The sequence below is a fragment of the Chroicocephalus ridibundus genome, chromosome 6, assembly GCF_963924245.1.
Source record: "Chroicocephalus ridibundus chromosome 6, bChrRid1.1, whole genome shotgun sequence".
In the NCBI taxonomy this organism is placed as follows: Eukaryota; Metazoa; Chordata; class Aves; order Charadriiformes; family Laridae; genus Chroicocephalus; species Chroicocephalus ridibundus.
In genome coordinates this window covers 31,195,665-31,214,719 of record NC_086289.1, presented here as the reverse complement: position 1 = coordinate 31,214,719, position 19,055 = coordinate 31,195,665, and the positions used below count along the sequence as shown (strand labels likewise).

General features: G+C 37.8%; 1 protein-coding gene across 6 annotated transcripts in view; it reads right to left on the bottom strand.

Annotated features, from left to right (window-relative positions):
• The window catches only part of WAPL (WAPL cohesin release factor), a 160,231-nt gene that overhangs the window by 22,062 nt on the left and 119,114 nt on the right, over positions 1-19,055 (bottom strand). For 5 of the 6 annotated variants that reach the window (XM_063339144.1, XM_063339145.1, XM_063339146.1 and 2 more), the window contains 4 exons: positions 6,255-6,350; positions 2,964-3,116; positions 2,579-2,715; positions 459-570 (listed from right to left, as the gene is read on the bottom strand). In XM_063339144.1, the coding sequence (XP_063195214.1) occupies positions 459-570; positions 2,579-2,715; positions 2,964-3,116; positions 6,255-6,350 (498 nt within the window). The remainder of the gene's footprint in view (positions 1-458; positions 571-2,578; positions 2,716-2,963; positions 3,117-6,254; positions 6,351-19,055) is intronic. The other variant, XM_063339148.1, reaches the window with a different exon arrangement.

Below are 19,055 nucleotides of genomic sequence, written 5' to 3'. Positions count from 1 at the left end.
AAGTGCAGGACATGAAAAACCCCCCACAACAGCTACAGAAAAGGTGATAATTCACATACAAGCAAGTCTGGAGATGAGCACTTAGAGCCATCTTTAATTACAAGGAGAAAGGATTCCTTTCAAATGTATTTTATTTGAAGAAAATTATAAATACAACAATAAAGCTATTAAAAAAGCTTAAGAGTAGATATAAAACAGCAATCCATGGCACAGGCAGTTTTTTTAAAAAGCTTGAATGATTTTTAAAAAGAGTTTCCAAACCCAGAAGCACATGAACAGTGGAAGGGGAATTTGTCATTGGAAGGCAGGTGCTCTTATTCTTGTTTTCACCCTAGAGTTCTAAAATGGAGCCACTGCTCTCAGATCAGGATGGCTGGCCTTAAATTCCAAGCGCACAAGATTCATACAAAGTAGACAGGTACCATCAAACTTTAACGAAATCCACAATGTATCCATACCTGATGGTGTTGGGAATCATCCAGTGTTTTGAAAACCATAGCTACCATCCCATGTGCTCTCAGATGCATTCGGAAGCTGGGCATGGCGCACTTTGTCGCCAAGCTGATTACACTAGAGAAAATTAATCCTGGGTTAGAACTAAAATGAACATGTTTACAAAAAAGGCAGATAATCAAGTCTACAAAACATGACTGACCACATACCTCAGGCCCTGACAAACTCTGTTGGGATGTTTCTTCTAAAATTTGTACATGGCAAGTTTGTAATTGGTGAACAGAGCAGCATGTTACTCAACAGCTGCTTACCAGCACCAAACTATGTCTTGCTTTATTTTAAGGTTGGCTAAAGACATCATTTGAAATGGTACCCTGAACTTGCTTCTTTCCAACAAAAGTTGAAATAATTTCAAATAGTTAAATTGAAATGAAAATGTTGATGGATTAAGCATGAAGCTCTGATTTAGGGGCATGGGAGAGCTTGTTACGGATCAAGGCATTATCAGAAATTATAATGTGAGCTTCCATTGCTATCTAATAGTTATCTATCTAATTGACTGATTAGTCCCGCTTATGCCTGACAATACTTTTACAAAAAACCAAACATTTTTAATATTTATTGCTGCATTTATGGTTGATGGAAACACTATAGATTTCAGGAAAAATCTGACAAATATATTAATCTAATCAGTGATCAGTATAACAGTTCTATTTTAAAACCAGAATCCTTCTCCTAGGTTTTATTAGCAAGCTGTCTGCCATTTCCAGCACAGCCCAACGTGTCGACTATTAAAAATATATTGCTTTTAAATATGGAGTAATGTATGACCAATTCTGCAATCAAGTCTTCCATGACTAGTGAGGAATCTTATTATAAAAGATTCATATGGTATGGCATTTAAAAATACAAGCGGTCTTTCTGTCTCCGATCACAGCAGCACCAGTTAGAGCTTACCTATCAGTTTCTGATTCTTTTACGTCTATTCCTATCCTTACACATTGATTTCCTTTGGAAAAATACTTTTCTTTTAATTTGTTAACTGAAAGAAAAAATTTTTATGGTGTTTATACAAGTTACATTCCATGATATAAATTTGGAAAGTAAAAAAGTCAGTTTAAGATCTTCGGAAGCTTGCCATAGGAGCAAATTAACTGCACGCAATATGAAAAACACTCCTAAACTGCCATTATGGTATTAATTTATTCTTCTTATAATGCATGTACAAACCGGATAATAGATTTCTTGCGTTTATACTTCAGCAACAATATGCATTGGTAGTTTTTGAGGAACATGAAGAATAAATTTTTAAAACAGCTCTCTTAAAAGCATATAAAGCTTTTTCTCATCCACAGTTAAATCTCAAGTAAAGCGTGCTCATCACCTGTCTCTGTGGATTCAGATTTTTCCTTCTCTACCATTTTAGTTTTGCTAAACAGAAAGGAAAATTTAGAAGTATTAAAAAAAGTAATTATTACATGGCTACAGAACATCATTCTAATTACTTTTACGTCCAGGGAATGGACACCAATATTAAGTCATAAACTCCTTCAAAACAAGACTAACATTTTTAATACTAACTGTGCAATAATGTGTAACTTATTAAGAGTGCAACGAGTAGTTCAAGACAACTCAGGGAACCTTCCAATTAACATCGAGGCCACAATACTCCCAGTGGACACTAGCTTGGTTATTTTTCAACAGGTGGCTGGAGTTAAACAGTATCTCAATATCACATTAGTTCTAGATTATAGCCACCAAACTTTCCAGTCTTAGGGGTTTTATTTTAGAATTGAATTTTGCATTAAAAACAGAACAGACATTGCACATAAGATTGCACTAAACAAAGTTATTTATGTTTTCTTTTTAACTTATAGCAAGGAAAACAAGCATGTTGAAGATGCCTCTTACTGTACAATTTTTTTATTTCACCTTCCTAGGCACACTACTTTTGATTATTCACAATATATCACCTTGGTGATTATTTTCAAATGTTATCCTTTATAGCAGAAGTGCCAGGTAACTGCCCAAACGACGATTTAAAGCATGGGCGCTTCGTGGATGAATATTTAATTCAGTATCTCTTTTAAATGTAAGTTCAGTGTTTTATATTACGGTATCTTACCTAAGGCAACGTGTGTTTAGGGGCTGATTGCTCTTCAATCCACTTAGCAAGTACTCAATATCATCTGTGAACTCTTGATTTTCACCAAATTCCACTACATCATTGAAGTGCTTTACATGCTGAACAACAGTGTATAACTGGAAGAGACAAATATTTTGACCTAGGTAAGTTGCTCTTGGGATTGATTATAACCTTAACAAGTACAGTTTAAAAACTACTCAGTTTTGAGTGCAAGGAAACATTAAGAAGTTAACAAAGGCCATTCAACTATTTAGATAAAAATATTATATTTAATAGGAAAGCCAGATCTCATTTTGACACTGTTCCTTCAGTATTTAGGATTACCAATAATTCTTTATCTTAAAAATTTGTTAAGAATACTTACTTCTTTGTCTTCTTTCCTACATTTCAATGCAGTTACTATCTCTTGATAGGGCTGAGTAGGTATTGTCACAGTTTTTATCACTTTGGGAGGTGGTGCAGGAGCCTTAAAAACTCCATCATCTTTATGAATTGCCTCCTTTGAAGATAGCCTTACCTATTAATAAGAAAGTGCTAAAATGGGCAGATGTTTTGAGCATGTAAACATACACTAAATACATCAGGAAACAGTACAGGTGTGCAATTGTCAAACTCACATTTTGGGACCATTTAGTCCTTGCCTTACTCTACCAAGAGGTACCTAAGCTGTGTGATAAAGTACCTACTCTTGAAAAAAAAAAAGATGTCAGAAATTATATGCATTGTTAAATACAAAACCCAGTTCTAAGTAGTCAGGAAAGCTCCAGTGGAATTCCAAAACTAAAAAAAGGGGGAAAAAAAGTCCTTTACACTGGTTCCTTAAGCTTTAGGGTAAGTAAACCAACCCAGCTCAGTGTTTAAAAACAATTATTATTTGTTGATACTTAAAAGTATCTTACCCCTTTACACTGGAGCTTCCAGGATTGACTGAGTTGGTTGCTACGCTGATCCATCATTAAGTACTGCTCTGGATACGGGCACAGCATTGAGCAGCCACTGTCTCAACACAGCCCAAACTGAAAAACTTTGGGCCTGTTGCCCTCACCTCTACTGGAGGCTCCCCAGCTACTGTACTCAGGGCGTAGCTCTCAGAGAACCCACCTCTCCAACCTGATACTCCTAACTGGTTTTTGCCTGTAGGTAGAGGACTACCAATATATGTAGCACCGTAAAAAACTGACACTCAGAAAAGTAACAGAGCCATGGTGCGTGTCTCAAACAGGCAGAGTATGCTCTTGTCAATTCACAGTATTCTTCATACGCTGGCCTTATTCGTATTTGTGTTTTTAATATTTCAGGAACATATTATAGCATGAAATACAGCAAAACCTATTCTGAACTTACAACAGGTAGCAGAGAATTTGATATTAGATCTAGAATAACTACTGACAAGTTTCCAGCCATCTCAGGCAAGTATTACAGGTTTCTCCTCAACCTACTCCTCTGTATTTGTTTGAGGCTACTAATAAGCTTAAGCGTCAGTTTATCTTCAGATTACTTCTTTAGCACAAATTCAGATGTGAAGACAAACTACACAAAGTAAGGCATACAGGCAAGAGACCTCCAAATGCCAAATTCTAAACGTACAAGGCCAATGTCAGTGGTCATTTACTCACCCTCAATCTCTAAGTAACATCATGTACTTAGTTTCCTTACATAGAAAAATGAGAATTTTTTTAAAGCATAACTGAAAAAAACAGAATTAATATGCAGGCTATAGAGGATGCATTAATTGACTCCAGGGGACACTTTAAGAGCGCCTTCTTGTGCATTGTACATTGACGGTCAAAATATAAGCCAAAAGAACCTGCTATATTAATGGATTATTCTTTACACGCTGCCTCTGTCAGTGTGCAGCACTTCAGTATTTGCTCACTTAGGCTCCAGTGGCAAAATGCCAATAAACCACCCTGAAGAGCTGGTTTAGAGCACATACTGCAGAGGAGTCTGATCTTATCAGTCTGTGAATACAGGAGATCCACTGAAGTATCTCATCCAAGTCTTGGTTAATGGCTTCCCCTTCAAAGCAAATTCCAAGGGATCTTGGAGAGGCCAGAAGAAAGAGTACTTGGCATAAGCAGTTCACATGCTACGTGTTTCTCACCATAAACCTAAGACAAATTTATCCAGATCTTCAGGTAACAAAATCCTAGTGAAATTAAAGAGACAGGATCACCTGTGCAGGGATTACCACTGAACATTTGGATCGAGGCTCATTTATCTTGTAACTCTTAATCATACACACATAAATCAAGGTTAAAAAAAGCGACTGAAGTAACTTCAGCTGTACATCTTAACAAGAGGAGCAGATACAAATTCCCCTGACCGGTTTGTTCAGCCAAACCCCTGCCATATTCCTGAATTAATATTTTGATGGTTCCAGTTACAAAGTGGGAAGTCTGACAGAAGACAAAATGGTTTGTCTGAATATGAATGATCCAGACATTTTCCTAGCCTGAAGAGGATATATTCAAAGTGTGTCTGAGACGACTCAGACAAAATCTGCCTTTAAGTCAGCTATCAGAGTACTTCACAAAAATCAGTATCAATACAAAGATTCAGTAAGCAACAAAAGCTTCAGTACAAATGCACGTAATTTAAATTGAGAAAGGGGATTAGGAGAAACCCAGGACTGAAATTTCTGCTCTCTCCTCAAACACTAGTGGTAATGGTTGTTCTGTCACCTGCATTTTCCAGGCAACGCAGTTAAATGTGAAGGCAGGCTGCTAAGAGTACTGTGAGGATGCCACCAAAACCAACCATAAATCAGAGAGGAGCTAGTATCACAACACACACAGAGGTGGAATTAAAAAAGAAAACAACAACAAACCAACGGAGAAAACCCCCTAAAACTGGTGACAACAACAAAAGCTGAAGACTTATCACTGCAAAAATATCTACTTTCTGATTTTCTGTTCTCAGGCATGTAGTCTAAGCAAGGTACCAAACGAAATAAAGTTTACTGACAATGTATGAGGCTCTCTTAGCATAATCACTAACAACTTTTACACATATATAAGCCCAAGACACTGGATTCTCAGAGTCTCAAAAAAGTTAAACAATTACCTTAGGCCTTGGAACAATCACTGGTTTTTGAAAAAACAAGTTACTTCAAGAACTGTTTTCACCTCTTATCTACTTTTTGCAGACATGTTTATATCCAATATGTTCATATTAGCATTTCTGGCTGTATACAGAAAATTTTGTTTCTTTCATAGTGTCTAAAGACTCGAGTCAGAAATTCACAACACTTTACTCCATTAGAAAGGAAAAAGAAATTAAAAATCTCTTCTTAAGTTTTTCCTTTTTGACCTGCAACTTGCTGATTTCTATGGGAAGTTAATCCTAGGGGTTCTCACAGAAGATGAAATGGAGTCCATTGTTAGAAAGCTTAACTTCAGCAGATTAGGGAACATAACTTGACTGAAGTATTTTTTGTATCTATATATTGAAAAGATATGGAAGATCCCCTTCTAGAGTATTTCCACTGACAATTTCTTTCTTATCAAATACCCAATGGCTCACATCACAAAGTGGATTTGATTCTGAATTACTGTGACATTACCAGATATCAAGAACTTGTGTTTTAAAAAAATATCAGTGAATCTTAAAAGGAGATTTACTAAACTTGAGAAGAAACAAACTGTCTACTTACTGGGACACTGGGAGTTTTCAAAGCCGGTGGTGCTGGCAGGGCCTCTGATTCTGGCTGGTTCCAGTGTCTAGCATTATATACAGCTTTTGTGGGAGACTAAGAGACAAAAATAAAAGTTATTTTTTGAGCAAATCTACCAGTAGTCACTATGTAGTTCAAAAAACACTGCAGCAATAATGTAGCCAAACAAGGAAGATGAGCTTCATTTTCCCCCTTTCTGTCTTCCCAGCAACACCAGTTCTCAGTATCGTATAAATTAGAAAACCCGAAAGACTTTGAAGCATCTGATAGTTTTAAAGACATATGGACCCATTCAAATGGCAAAAGACATGATATACATGTATTTGAAGAATTTTTCAGGTTTTCTACTTTTTAAATTTATTCAAAGACAAAAGGTCTGCAATCCGCCTATACAGAAAACCACACAGCTATGGAAAAAACCCTGATACATTAGCAAACACCACGTCAGTAGAAAATACGGCTAGTTTAGAATCAAAACGTAGAACTGATACAGGCTTTTATGCTTGGAGGAACAGAAAACACTCAAATGAAATGCCTTAATCTGTATTAATAAATTAAGAAGCCTTTTTTTTCCTTCCTGCTGAAAAATGTGTGAAGGCAAATCAAAACTCATCAAGATTTACTGTCCTTGAATTTTTGGGAAATACAATATAATTCTTAGAGGAAGCAAAGACCAAGTTTACCAATCTAATTACATAGTAATACCTCAGACTAATGTACCATTAGAGTTTTGCAAGATGCCATATATTGTGTAAACTGTGTAACTACATATCTCCTCACACACACTTCTACAGCATTTTAAATGTGGAAAAAAAATACCTATATTAAAAAAAAAAAAGGAAGTTGGGCATTAAAAATAATTTTTTGTCAAAATATAACACATCAACTGCTTAAAACAGGTAGTGGCTGAAGTACAGCCCACAGAGGGGCGATGCGCAGCAAACCAGCAGTACCAGCTATGGATTGAATACCATTCTGTGGAGCGTAGGAAGGTTTTGGCACTTTAAAAGCTGGAAAGTAGATTTTGTAATTCAAGAGTTTCTGTATTACTGTTGTTAAAACTCTACTGTGCTGCCTCCTTACATTCTCTACAAGAAGGGAAAGCCCTGACTAACAAAACTTCAAAGAATATTAGCAGAATGAAAGCCTCAGCTATGTTTTCAGAGCCCAAAAGACCCGTCAAGCACTAAATCATTTCAGTTTCCAGACAAGAGAAAAGCCTCTTTCTCTCCTACAGTGAGCTTTGATGTGGTCATAAGAAACTTAACTTAGTTGGATTTTTTAATTATTTTTTTAAAGCAGTGCTCATGTACCATTCAGCAACAAGTATGCAATGGCCATCGTCTTAACAGTTTTATCTGTTTTCCAAGGAAGCTCTTTGAAACAATACATTTTCAGATGACAGACACACAAAGTCCTTCAGCAGCCACACGTGGCCACCATTGCCGCACACAGGAATACCAAAATAAGGTTTTTGATAATTTCAATTTTTAACTTTCCCAAGTAACAGAAACACTAATTTGCCCACTTTCCTGACAATCTCACCAAGGTCAAAAAGTTAAACTGAGAAACCAGTTTTAAGTTCATGCTGCTACAGTTACGAGAAGACATCTCTGTCCACAAATAGGAAGATCATGTCATATGAAAAAAATTAATTGCTGACAAAATTGTTAAAAAGTTAACTCTCTTTTCTCCTATACATTTACGAGTAGCAAATTCTTAACCAGAATGTGACTCAGGGTTTGTGATGAACAAAGATGCTTTTTTAATCATGAAACACACATGTTTCACAAATGTCTCCCATGGAAAAGAACCACTGAGTATTTTCTCGATGCTCAATTTTTTTTCTTGAATTACTCACAACTGTTCCACAGATTACCTCCATGCATACTTATGACTGGGAAGAGAAGCTATAAGTTTCTGGGTGCCATATCCTGGGTATACAGGATAATTCAAGAAAATAACACGCCCTATGAAGTAACCAGCATGAAAGTACAGCATATATTTAGTATCAGTTTCAGCTGATGCATAATTCTTCTAAACCTTGCAGGGAAGCTTAAGCACTACAACTGTGACAGCAGCGCACTGCATTACCGCTGCCACACATGCTAGGAACAGGGGATATTCTTTATTAACAGTCCCAAATCTCAGTTATAGTCTCCAATAGTATTCTATCCCCGCTTAAAGGATACAAATATTATAAACATTCCCGAATTTCCTGTCTGGGAGCTCCACGCTGTGCAGAAGCTTTTCAGGTCTCCCTAAGAGTGGTGTGGGGCTCAGCGCACCCCACGGGGAGACGCTGTGGGGAGCTGCAACCCACACGGCAAGAGCCTAGACTCATGCCTTCTCTGAGCTGGGAACAACGCGGGCACAGAGCAAGGCAGGCTCTGCTGATGCTGCAGCACCCCCGTGTTTATCAAGTTCACGGGAAGAGCACGCCATACTCGCGGCCCCGCTACACAAAGCCCCTGCCCGTGCCCCACCTGGGCGTTAGATTAAATACTCAGTGCTCAGAGGCTTCCCGAGTCAGAGATGGCATCCTTTTTAGTTAACAAGTCAAAAAACGGGCTTTTCTTCCCTGATTTTCCTTAATCCCTTACTAAATCAAAAGCTATGGAATCCCAAAGTGTTTTGTGACAAGGCACTTTACAGCTTGCTTAGGCACTACCGATGCAATATAGAAGAAAGACGCATTTTATGTAAGAAATCAAGTAATGCCACCAATAAATGTCTGTTTTGAGAAATGAAAACGTCTTCATTTAATAGGTCTCTTGAAACAGAACCTAAACTGTTAACTGAAAATGGTAATTACCGAAAACCTCAAATACCTATGGAAGGTTAGTTTTAGCCACTATCCCTTGTCATATCTTCCACTTTTCGATCAAAGTCATTTCACCTGGGATTCCATGCCTTCCCAGGAATATTTCATTAGGCAGTAGACACTGCTCCCCAGCAGCCCTACTGTCTGGTCCAGTATCCTGTCTCACACTGGTGCCACGCAGCTCAACCACCAAACACACCTGCAAAAATCCAGCACTGCTTTCCAATGAAATACGATCTAATCAGTTCTACCACATTATGCAGAGACTTTGGAGCCTCTCTTAAAACTCACACGGACACGGCAAATACATCCCTCTTTTACAACCTTTTAAAACAACCTTCACATTTTCCCTTGCCACAAAAAACAAAGATGAATTTTCAAAACAATTGCAGAGAAACTGCACCAATGCTGATCAATGAGTAAGCGGCGTGTAGACTCACTTTAGATTACTGTGTGACAGAACTGAAGGCAGGAAAAGTCTCAAAGATCAAATGAATGCCAGTGAACAAAGACTTTTCAGAAGGGCTTGATCACAAAAGCAAGCGGGTTTGTTTGTTTGGGTGGTTTTGGTGGGTTTTTTCTTAAGGCAACTCAAATGCTTGTGACAACAAGCTTCCCTGAAGCAGCAATGCTGATATTTAAGCAGCAGTAATTTAAGAAACTGGCTTCCTTTCTCTTAAAGACAAGACAACCTTGCAATTATTCAAATAACGCAGACTTTTCTTTAAGAATTCTTCCTCTCAAGATTAACTTAGAATAGATGCAAGTGGAAGTACATCACTCCTTTGAATTTTGTGTTCTTAAGGCAAATAAGTTCTGCAATATTAATCAGCTGTAAGAGCTTCTGCTGAATAGCAGAAGAATCTCCTTTTTTCACATGTATAGAACTGACAGCTGTTTACACACAGACAGACGGCTGAAGGAGTGCAAATATTCCAGTGAGGGTATAAAGCATACTGTACTGTGGGACTCCGCATGTGGCTCTGAGGGGTGAGCCGAGATGTAAAACCAGAACGAATGCCAGGAATTTTACAAAATGCACAGGGCTGTCAGTTTTATAAGATCATCTCCAAATGGCACAAACCATGGGTCATGCTTAACCTCCCATCCCTGAAAGCCTCAAAGCTGAAATTTTTAAGAGCTGGCACTCCGCATATACTGATGCGGCACTGCTTGCCATTCATAGATACAAGAATAGCAGAAAATAAGGGCCAGGGACACGAGTCATGCTGAAAATACTAGCAAAACAAGAAAGCCAGCAGCTATTTGCAGGCAAGAATGCTTTCCAAGGTAGCAGACAACAGCAAAAGAAAACCCAAAGCCATTTTTAACAGCTATCCTGATAAATGCATCATTTATAGCTGAAGGGCATTCAGTAAGACTGTACACCAGACGCTCGTCAAAACTACAAGTTCCAAAAAAACCCCAATGAACCAAAATGTATGATTATTTACCACTCAGTATTCATCATCATTAAGAATACTACTCTGTCCTGCATCTCTCAGTTTGAATGGGAAAAAGATAGCAAGTGTGCTATGCAGCGCAGAACTAGTCATAATGGACTGTTTCTCTTGAAAAGGGAAAGGAATGAACATCCATTCATGGCAAAGAAAAAGAAATTACGCTTCAAAACAGGAAGATGGAATATCAATTCAGCACAAGCTGAGCCATGTGTATATTAAAAAAAAAGGTTAATTTGGACTCCAGGTAAGAGACCAGTTTTCAAAAGCAGTTAAAAAAACAGAAGCAAACAGAAGTCATTTATTCAGCGTTCAAAATATGAACTGACTCTCCATTATTTGGATCACAGTAGCAGATTAGTGCCAATAAATCACCTCTGGGTGCCACAGACCACTTAATCGTGGGCTGCTATACCGTTTAATGCAGTACTCAAAAAACATTATGCACACACGTAGCTAGATAACAAGTGGTTAGTCAGACAAGGTTGAAGACTATCAGCAGCGGACAACATGATGAGCAGGGGGCAAAAAAAATGTCATTGAAGCTTTTCTTGCATCAGACTTCTGAAGAACTGCAAAACGTTTTTTCTTCCTCAAAGCTCAAAAGGAGGCCGACAGGGCAGAACAAGACGATGGTCAAACATCCAAGTGAAGGATGAAAATTTCCCTTGAAGAAACAGGACAGTTTGATAAGCATGAGATTCATTCTTTAACAGAACTAACCAAAGGTGTTCTGTATGCTGCTTACACCGAATGTGCTCAAAACTGGTCAGCCCAGAAGCAGAAGCCATATGGTTATGGCTACTAATTTGGCCTGCAACCTATCTTAAGTCTAATTAAAAGGGACAGGGTACAATAGTTTATATCACCGCAATACTGGAAACATATCACTTCAATCAAGAGAAGGGGTAAACCTGCATCTGCCTGCAAGTAACTGCACTGGCACAAACACATCCTAGTAAAAATTGTTAGACAAAATTCCTGCCCTCTTTGTTGCTACATAAAGGCAGAGAGAGAGAGAGACAGACACACACCCCCACATCGCCCCCCATTAATCCTAAACTACTCAAAGTGTATCAATCTACTAACAAGAAAGCCTTACGAAATTGCAACAGCGATGAAATTCCAAAGGTCATATGGTTGGGGTGCGTGCGCGTGCACACCCACATAAGCGTTTCCATCTGGATCAGTGAAACATTTTTCAAAGAAATCTCCCCAGTGTCCTCAGTTACGACACTGTGGCTGGCATCACTGAGTCCCAGAGTACGCTCACCTCATTTCATTCTGATGAAACTAAACTTGGAGATGCTCTTCCAGCGAGCACCCACCTCACGCCAGCTGTGACTGGGCATCCCCTAAAGCAGATCAGAATAAGGCTAATTCAAAGTAAAAACCTCTGGATGTGTATAATGGGGACACTGGGCTCTCAACACCAACCGCTCCACTCTCAAGATGTGCTCGTGCACCATGATCTAATGCACAGAAAGTCACAGACAGAGCGGGGGGAACCAGCCCCACTCACACAGTACATGGGAGCTGTGAAGACAATTTTGCATACCAATCTACATCTAAATTAAGCTCCTACTGGCAAATGAATCTGGTATATTTTAATCTCTTTGAGTGTTTTTCCTGTTTTAGAACTTTCTACAGGACTGAGGCCTTGTGCAATGTAACATTTATCCTACACAGTTATCCTGCATTGCCTAATTACTAAAACACTGAGTTAATTACTGGGAACTACACAACTGATGGGTGGGAGAGGGGGAATGCGAAGATGCAAGAGAAAATCTGTTTTCAAAAATGTTTCAGTGCATCTTTGCTTTTAACCTAGGAGTTAATACCAGTAGGAGATGGAAGTATAAAACACATTTTCCACTGTGACATTAAACATTTTCCATTCAACTGGATTTCTCTACTTCTTGAAAAGCATAAGTACACACAAGGAGAGAAGGATTTCCACGCTTATTTTTCATTTGTTCCTCTTGCCTCTATGAGGACTTGGCCTGTTCCCCTCAGGTTGCTCTTGGCATCCCTACCTTTCTCAGGGCAAAGCTCTGGCTCAACTGGTAACATCTTTCTTGACACCGCACAGGAGAAAAAATGCACTTCCAATAACTTTGCTACCACAGTTCTACCTAACAGTTGCATATGGAGCACAGACGAGGAAGCAGTTTTGCCTGGCGGAAGCATCTCAGCTCAGCATGTACCAGAACACACCCTTCTTCACCAGGGTTTCATAGGAAGGAGTGGGAAGAAAATAATCTTGATCAGCAAACGATTATCTTGAAGTTAACAGACCAACTCTTGGCATTTGCTTTCACTCTGAGATGGCTTCAAAGTGTTATGCCCCAATTCAATTCAGTAAAATTACAATGGCTACTTCAAATTAGGTGACTAATCTAAAAACCTGCCAGTCCTGATTGGTATCCTGTTTACTAACTTAAAAATTAAGAATTGGTTTTGGTCTATTTACAGTAATAACAGAAGAAGAAAATATCCCTAAATGGTAAGCACCAGGAAGCCTAGTATTCTATTATTTAGTAATATTATTTAGTATCCTAGTATTTAATACTAGGAAGTATTAAATAAGTAATGCTTACCCAAGAATCTGAGTTTGCAAAGGTTAAGGGAAATAATCGTATCAATACGAAGCTCTGGTTTTTAACAAATCAACTATTTAAGAAACAGATTTAGTCTCACCCTTTACCATCTTTTATCTTTTTCTAAAATTCATTTTTATTCCAGCAATATGAAAGTTGCTTAAAATATACATGCTGTTTATAATTGGTTAGCACTTAGAACAGCTCATCTCTTGTACATCATTCCAACAAATAGTTTTTGGACAGAAAAACCCCACAAAACCCACTTCAGTTCAGGACTGGGCAGACCATCTGCCAGAAGCACAAAAGGAATGCACTGCAGAAGCAGCAACATGCTGTCACAGGTTGTCAGATCCAACCACCACTGTTTGTCAAAGTGCTGATGAAACAGACTGCTGGATTAGTGCTAAACCGATACGAGCCAGAGATTTCACAGAATATTTTGATTGTCAAAATTCAGCTCAACTCCTCAACAGAGTCAAAATGGCAAATGTCAACTAATAAAAAAAAATATGCAATTTTGACAACCTAAATTATGATGCAAATAGCAGCTCAATGTGTGCAGTATCAGCAGTTTCCTACCACTGAAAAAATGCTTTGTTGTAACTGTTCACTCTTTTGGTAGGACACTCTTTTCCTAAAGGTTATGCAAGATAAAAGACAAGCAGTTCTTTTTAAAATTAGTTCTGACCAGTCTACTCTGATCCTACCATTAAATATATGGAAAGGGCTACAACTGATAGAGTAAAACTTTAGAATTACGCTTTGACTGCTGCTTTTCCAGGACTATTTACTTAAAATAAGCTATGGTAAAATAGTTAACCAAAACCACCAGAGGTTGTGCACTGACGATAGATTAATCTTCACCTACATTAAATCTTAGAAAAATAAAATAATAAATTTCAAAGTTTAATTTGGGGAGATGCAGATTCATCTGCAGGCAAGCAAAAAGAAATGTTATTTGCAGGATGTCTTTGATAAACATCTACTGTAAAGTATAATGCAAGCTAAGTGGAAAACTACAGATCACAGCGCAGCCTAGTTTCTTTCCCCTCCCACGCACACGTCATTGTCATATTAGCCATAAGATTACTCAGTCAAACCAAGAGCCATGCATGGTTTCGTACTTCTTGAATTTCAAAACACTTCTAAAGATCAGGTACAAGTATTTCATCTTGGACTTCAAGTAAACTTAGACGCAGCATTTGTTTCAAGCTGATATTTATAGCTTCTTCCAGTCAGCACGAAGCACCAGTGGAAAAAGCTCACGTCAACCTGTAAAAGATCTCATAGGTTATACCCTTAAACTCGTGTTACAGCAAATCCTATTAGGAACAACAGGATGACAAGTAAGCTTTATTTTCAAGATTGACAGTTTCTCACAGTGCCTAAAATTTATAACAGGAATACGGCAACTCAATGAAAACAACATACTTGCGGAAAAAACACCTGCCTACGGGACAAGAAAGATGCAATTAAATAATGAACTATGGACTAGTTGCAGATCAAACTGAAGTCACACAGAAGAAAAAAAAAAATGTTTTTTTTCTGGTTCAGCACTTGATAACTGAAAATTAGTGCTTCACACAGTAGTAATTGATCTGTCCAAAACTCACAGTTTGAAATCTTGCACACATTTGTGTACCTTCTTGGGCACAAAACACAGCAGTTATTCGTAAAACTTGAAAAAAAACCACGAAAAGCAGTAAGTAGTTAGAAGGTTATGACTGGATCAAGTTTTTAACTTTGATACAGAGTTCGGAAGCATTCTGTTGGCTAAGCCACATCTGAATTCAGCAATGATTTCATTGATGTATTCAACACTACTGTCATGACTAACTCTATTAATGTCACTTGATCAAAGTAATGCATGTAATCCTGCTAACGCCGGCTGTGTTTAGCGAGCATTTCTCAGTTGCAATGTTGACTTAACCAGGTTAAGACGACTTAATCTCTCTTCTTGGGTTCCCTCAACTGAGTGGATACAATTGTTTACAGTCTCCCAGTGAATCGGACTGAGATTTATGTTAAATGTTTCCTTTTAGTGGGTTAATTTTTTTAAAGACAGATGGTCTACTCAATTTAGTTCAATACACAATCTTGGGAAACTGAAGGAGCAAGGAAACAGGAGTGAGCAGGTGGAGCAAAAGGAGAGCAAAGGCAGATTCACCAAATACTTCTGTCAGGATTCTTTTGGGTTTTTGTCATACAAAACCAGTCCTTACAGCAGGTTGGGGGTTTTTTTTTGTTTATTTGTTTGGTTGGTTTGGGGTTTTTTTGTGGTTTTTTTTTTTAGGGTTTTTTTTTTAATGCATAATATAAGAAGATCTCATCTTTTCCTGACAAATGCATTCCACACTAGTGGAATAACTTTCAAGCAATGCCACTGTTAAAAACAAAGAAGTGCTTTGCACGGGAAACTCCATGCTCCAGTAGTTGAGTGTGGCAAAGAGGTGGTTCTTCCCATTCACTGTGTACATGTGGGGAAATGTATAGAGAGTCACAAAACAGACAGGTTTTGTAGAGCTAAGACCTCAACAAGTGAGTTTAGACAAACTTCTCCAGGCATAGCAAGACAAGAAAAGAAGAAAAAAAATATTTAAGGTAGTTTAAATTTGTTCATAAACATTTAATTTTCATTGCAAAAGCGAGTAGTTAAGGGAAATGCACAAATTTTAACTGGTCAGAAGTCATTAAGCAATGGACTAGCATTCAGTTTACTGTTTAGTTTGAACAATAGTCCGTGAAATCACCAATGTAGGCTGTCCATGCAGGGAGTACTATCTTCCTCACGTTACCAATCATAAAAATATGTTTTACCCTCTCAAGAAAATGTCAGTCTTTTATAGGTGCTAAATTGCATTCTGTCAAACTAGCATGGAAGTCTTTACGAAATATACTCAGCACAAAAAATATCAACATCTAAAAAATTAATTCCAAAAGACTCATTTCTAAAGTTCACCTATTCTAAGGCACAGAAAAAATAATAATCCTGATACAGCACTCATCTAATACCTTGAAATGTTATAACACATTGAGAAAACAGAACATACAGACTGCTTCAGGGTATGTCTACTTGAAAGAGTCAGTGTTTTTTTCTGTTATACCTCCTTTGTCCCACTTCAAGTGACACAGTTAAGTCTTCCCATATGTCTCAGCAGCACTGAAGAGCACTAACAGAAGGATTATAGTCCTCCCCCTCTCCCTGGCCCCTTAAAGCTGAAAGACTCCCATACCTTTTAATTACAATTTGCAGCTCTATTTGCATTCTTCCCTCAGAGTATTCAAAGGTAATCAGTATTCACCTTGTCTAGGCTGGCTTCCTGCGGCCATGGGCAGAACTACGATCAGCACAGAGTTGCAGGTCACTCTTTACAATACATTTTGAGCTTTAGAGCAGAGGGTCGCCCCAGATAATTTGCAGTTCAGAGGATCTAGTGGTCCTTAATGACACGCTGGATAACAGAAACGCTGAACTGACAGTATAGATCTGGCACAAAACACCAGGCACAGCCATTGACTTCTAGGACTGATCAATCAAAAGACAAGTTTGGGGATAGACTAGTTCTCTTTATCTTACATTTGTAAGTTGGGGTTTGTTTTGCAGGTTCCTTTTTAGAGGCATGCATAGTTTGCATAAGACCACTGGGAACTGTTCCAGAGTATTCCTACAAAAACTGATTGTCCTCACTCACTGACTCTAGCCCAAGTCTGTGGTGAGACGGGCAGGACCAAGAAATCTCAGGAAATAATTTTTGTGGTCCCTATTTTCAAGCCTTCAGTCTGAGTAGATTCGGATCATAGCAACAAAAAGTTTCTTGTATACCTTAATGTTTTTTGCCTGATGATTGAGAATTAGTTTCATCTGCAGAAGGGGAACTAGGCTCACACTAAGCAGGTGGGCACACCACAGCCCCATAGAGTTCCCAAACTTACGTGCTAGAGCATGAGTTACTGAACCAGTTGAATTAAAATTGTAAACAGCTGCAAACAAACTTTTGCAGATGTTACTCATGTATGCTTCACACCCATAATTTGCAAGTCAAGTAATGCCAATATTTATGTACTGTAAGCACATAATTATGTTGCTATGGAACATAATATTCCCCCTGTAACTCAGGCTCAGGATAAAGAGACTTAATTCACTTAAAAGCAGAATTCTGGTTGAGACTTTACATACCTATCATAATGTACATACTACTGCAACTTTTATGCTCATTATTATGTGTGTGAATAGCCAGTGATTTCAGTGAGACTCATTATGTTAAAAGCAGTTTTTAGAAGCACTGTTATTCACTAAGTCAACGTCCGTAGTCTTGTATTACACATGTGCTCGAAGCTTCAACAACTGGACTTTAACCTTCAGTACAATGGTCAGGTTTCAAAAGCACAAACACAGGCCAGAGTCCTGCTGACTATGAACTGGAAAAAATATTTCAGCTTTTTGGATGTACTGAAGTTTAACAATACCACCTGTTGCTTCCTGAGTAACGGAGCTGTTTGCTTTTCAGGTCAGTGTGATGCCAAGTGCCACACCTCTATCATCATCACCTTGCAGAAAATAATTAATACTGCATCTGCTAGTTTTTACAAGAGAAAAAAAAATGGTGATGAGACACTGAAGAAGTTTCAGAGATTTGTTTTATTATAAATTTTTTAGATCATTTAGTTATGGTCAGGTTAATACCTTTCAGATTTTTTCATTCCCAGAATGAAAATTCCCTTAAGATGCAACTGGGATTAAGAGTCTATATCTATAGTTTAGGAAGATAATTATAGTGTCTCTAATTACCATTAGAGCAAGCTTTACAAGCTTTTTTAGTAACTCCATGTAACAGCCGTACGATTAGAGAACATTAAAGTTTAAAATCTGATTTGCAATTACAGCAATTTCTACCTCTACATGCATTATATCACTACAGGGTCAAAAAGGCTGCTTAATTCTCACCTTTCCCACTTGAATTAAGTTTATTCCCAACTGAGAATTTTCTAGAGTTGAAACCATATTGTCTCATGCAGTATGGTATTGCTGTAAGGTTTTTCCTGCATAATTTCACGATATATACAAAGTTAATTAAAAGTTTTCATATGAACCCTTAAGTACTGAAAGAATAAAAAACAAGAAGCACATAAAATGCTATTACAGAATAGTATTTAAAGCATATAAATATTTAATCATGAAAAAAAAATTTCCATATTTACCAGAACACCCACAGCTGTTTTATGCTGCTTAAAAATACAGCAAAAAAAGTACCGTTAAATTTACATACCCTGTACTTCCGTTTCTCAGTCTACTGTAACATGTTCACTGACAGGAAGCTGACTTTAAAAAGAGTAGTTATTTAATCAGAAGCTGAGGAACTCTCGTCTTCAAGAAATACTATTTCAGTTCTGCAAAGACCCTTCTCACTTATCAATAGCCCAACTTCAAACTCTGGAGGCAAGAGTTAGCAGCTAAGAGCTCCCCATTCCTCCCAAAGCCACCAAGCAAGAAGCAGCAATACTTCTTTTCAAAAGGGCATTACGACTGGCAGTACTTATTTGTCACGTGTTCTCCCAAATGAAAATATTCCCCTGCACATTTTGAGAAATAAAACAAATTTGTCCTCCTTCCTCCACCCACAAATCCACATTTTTAAATGGAAAATAATTATATATCAACACAGCTGGGGAGAAAATAAATCTTCTGGTTCTGGAAGACCAAAAAAAAAACTCTTAAAAATTACTTCAAGTGAAACTATCATACAACACAAGTAATTAGCTACCTTTATGAGAAATTTTAGAGTGTGATTTAATTATTAGAATTCTTTAGGAAAAAACCAAGGAAAATAATTTTTTAAAAAATTCTTAGAACTGTCAGACTGCTGAACCCATTTTGAACACACACAAAGGAGTT